At 34.0% G+C, this 3,485-nt stretch overlaps 2 protein-coding genes across 2 annotated transcripts; both read left to right on the top strand.

The window, feature by feature from the left end:
- The first annotated feature begins 23 nt into the window (after window positions 1-23).
- On the top strand, window positions 24-805 carry LOC103521834 (cytochrome P450 3A9-like). Its single transcript, XM_017448899.2, has 2 exons — window positions 24-328; window positions 572-805. Exons 1-2 carry the CDS (start codon window positions 152-154, stop codon window positions 803-805), a joined length of 411 nt encoding a protein of 136 aa, XP_017304388.2. The 5' UTR covers window positions 24-151.
- Window positions 806-1,399: 594 nt separating this feature from the next.
- LOC103521833 (cytochrome P450 6A1-like) lies at window positions 1,400-2,497 on the top strand. Its single transcript, XM_026832328.1, has one exon. It carries the CDS (start codon window positions 1,400-1,402, stop codon window positions 2,495-2,497), a length of 1,098 nt encoding a protein of 365 aa, XP_026688129.1.
- Window positions 2,498-3,485: the final 988 nt, after the last annotated feature.

The following is a 3,485-nucleotide window of genomic DNA, read 5'->3' as shown; positions in this document are numbered from 1 at the left end:
TGTTAGCAAAGATAGTCTCACGGAATCAATCATATTGTCCAACTTATTCGTATTTCTTACCACGGGATATGAATCCACGTCAAGTACTATTGCTTCAGTGTTGTATGAACTTGCATTAAACCAAGATGTTCAACAGAAAGTTCGTCAAGAAATGGAAGAGAACATGACACAATGGTCATACAACAGCTTATCTAATTTAAAGTATTTAGACCAAGTTATAAGTGAAAGTCAACGACTTCATCCTGTAAATACCTCACTGTCTCGACAATGTACTGTTGAGAAGTTCAAGTTACCTGGAACAGAAATCTGGATACCGAGGGGTACACACATCTGCATACCAACCTTTGCAATGTACAAAGATCCCAAATATTTTCCCGAACCAGAGCGAACAAAATCATCGAGTCAAATCCATTCTAGAGGCCGAAAAAGAAGAGGCCAATATGAGGTAAGAATTTTATTATTTAAATAATTATCATCTTTTAAAATACTAATGTAGTTTATAAACTTTTTTTTATTATTATTTATTTAGTGTACGAACATTCCAGAAATCTGGATACCGAGGGGTACACACATCTGCATACCAACCTTTGCAATGTACAAAGATCCCAAATATTTTCCCGAACCAGATCGATTCAATCCAGATAGGTTCTCAAAAGAAAAGAGCGACCAAATTTCCAAAATATTTCTGCCTTTCGGAGAAGGTCCTAGACAATGTATAGCAAAACGTTTTGCCTTGATAGAGGTAAAATCTGTGATCTCGAATTTGATTTTAAATTTCAACTTTGTACCTTGTCTCGTAGTTTGAAGCGTATCCAAATTCCATTTACGGGGGTTATAAACAATTTATCGGGAATATATGTAAGAGGTATTTCAGTTTTAGAGCAAGGTACAAAGTTGAAATTTAAAATCAAATTCGAGATCACAGATTTTACCTCCATCAAGGCAAAACGCTTTGCTATACATTGTCTCCTTACATATATTCCCGATAAATTGTTTATAACCCCCGTAAATGGAATTTGGATACGCTTCAAACTACGAGTATAGGGAATGGGGATTTAAATGTTCGTACACTAAATAAATAATAATAAAAAAAAGTTTATGAACTACATTAGTATTTTAAAAGATGATAATTAACAATTCTCATGATTTTCAATTTTTTATTTAACACAAAGATAATAAAATATAAAAAAATATAGCGAAATTATTTTTTAATTTTGACAAGTAGTTTTCGATTTTTTGAGCCCTGAAAAAAATGAAATATTTTTTTTCCGATCTGACGTCACCGTAGCTACAAGGTAGAGGAGGAGAACTATCGATAGCACTATCGATAACTATCGATAGTTTTGACTATCATTTTTTATTCAACGCAATATTTTTGACTTTTTGAAAAGTGTTCATAATGTTTTATTTATTACCCAGCGTTTTCAATTTACTTTTGTGTTTCGTTATTATATTACTATATCTATTGGTTTATTTTTGGAATAAAACGAGCTATAGTTTTTTCAAAAACCTTGGACTTCCATATGAAGAACCTAAATTTTTGATAGGAAGTTTAAGGAACTATCCTTTCATAAGTAAGAATAAGCACCAATTTTATTTCGTTGAAGAAATTTACAAGAAACATGCAGACAAGACTTATGTTGGGATGTTCAAGTATAGAAAACCCATGTTGATGATCAGAGATCCAGTTATATGTAATCAAGTGTTTACCAGATATTTCGAGTACTTTAGAAATCGACCTGGACCTCCTGTGGATATAAACAAAAACCCGCTGTCAAATCATTTAATTAATATGCATGGAGACCAGTGGAAAGTGGTACATTCCAAGTTGACTCCTGCTTTTACTCCCTCCAAATTGAAAAACATGTTTGATGATATCCAGGAATGTGTGATGAATCTTAGTGACTTCCTTCACAATGAAATTAAGATAAATGACGAAATTGAAGTTATAGATTTGTTTTCACAATTCGATCTCAAAGTTGCAGGGAAATGTATTCTTGGATTGAACAGTGCCGTGCTCAATAATCCAAACTCGAAATATAACAGAATCTTCAAAAGTCTATTTAAACCAACGTTAACATCCAAATCCAAGCAAATATTGAAATTTTTGTTTCCTCAATATTCTAAACACGTGGAAACTAAAAATATTTCACGAGAAACTTACTCTTTCCTCAACAGTATTTTGAGAGATGCGGTTGCATTCAGAGAAACCAGAAGTACCAAGAGACATGATTTTCTAAAGTTATTAACAGACATACATGCTGCAGAACTGTCTACTGATGTAGGAAGCAATGTTAGCAAAGATAGTCTCACGGAATCAATCATATTGTCCAACTTATTCGTATTTCTTACCACGGGATATGAATCCACGTCAAGTACTATTGCTTCAGTGTTGTATGAACTTGCATTAAACCAAGATGTTCAACAGAAAGTTCGTCAAGAAGTGGAAGAGAACATGACACAATGGTCATACAACAGCTTATCTAATTTGTTATAAATTTTTATTACCTTTGAGCTAGTAAAATTTGTTTACAGAATAATTTCCGAGGTACATCTACCTACATGAAGGCACTACTTGTTCCAGACTACCTACATATTATGCAATTACCTACATGAGCATCATGTATTACAGGACACTCAGGTCAGAAAAATTTCCATAATTTTATGAAAATGTTAATTTCCATCCCTCTCCCTCCCCCTCCCTCTCTCCATCTCTTCCTCTTCCATTTTCTACGCTCTTTGTTTTTCAAGAACACATTTTGCTTCTTTCCCTTACGTCTTGCGCCTCAGTCCTTAGGGTTATATTAGCTTCATGTACTTTTTTAATCTTTGCATATCTTTAGTTGCAGTCTTTTCCTTCCCTCCTATGTAGATTTTGTCATTCTGTCTCACACGATGCGACGATAAAAAAAAAGTAGTAATAATAAAAAAAGCCAAAAGTCGTATCTGACAGTAAACTCGAGAATAATGGAAAAGAAAAGAGAATTCTCGGGAGGAACTTCGAGACAAATACAGAATTAGAAAAATGCATTTAGACGAGACGACAAATCTCTCACGTACAGTTAACATCTTGGAATGAAATAGTTACTGATGTCGATGCTAGTGGATGTCAAGGAAAGCACAACACTTGAGCCCAAAAGTGGAAAAGCAAATTTATCGTTGGATTTGCAAAAGAGCTCGATTTGAGTTGATGTTTGACGGGCACTATTGCAGTAGGTACATATTTTGTGGCATTTTTTTTATTACTTCAAGGGCAACATCGGTCCACTGTGGGACATCTAGGTCTAGTCTGATTTTAGCAAGGTACTTGTGAGTACATTTAATTAATTAATCATAATTATGAAAATTTTAGGTATTTGTTTCACATTCTTGAACTTGTTTCTTGTTTCAGTGATATAAAGTTGCGATGTATCGCAACTTGTCTAAAGATGTGAGGAGCATTTAGTTGGTCCATTAGCCGTGAGTTCCATCCTGACCATTTGGGC

The sequence above is a fragment of the Diaphorina citri genome, unplaced genomic scaffold (assembly GCF_000475195.1).
Source record: "Diaphorina citri unplaced genomic scaffold, Diaci psyllid genome assembly version 1.1 scaffold6064, whole genome shotgun sequence".
Lineage (NCBI taxonomy): Eukaryota > Metazoa > Arthropoda > Insecta > Hemiptera > Psyllidae > Diaphorina > Diaphorina citri.
This window is presented reverse-complemented; position numbering and strand designations above follow the sequence as displayed.

Coding starts and splice junctions, on each gene's coding strand:
- LOC103521834 (XM_017448899.2), top strand. CDS start 152: ATGGAAGAGAACATGACACAATGGTCATACAACAGCTTATCTAATTTA. Junction 329..571: donor GGATACCGAGGGGTACACAC/ATCTGCATACCA, acceptor AGGGGTACACAC/ATCTGCATACCAACCTTTGC.
- LOC103521833 (XM_026832328.1), top strand. CDS start 1,400: ATGTTTTATTTATTACCCAGCGTTTTCAATTTACTTTTGTGTTTCGTT.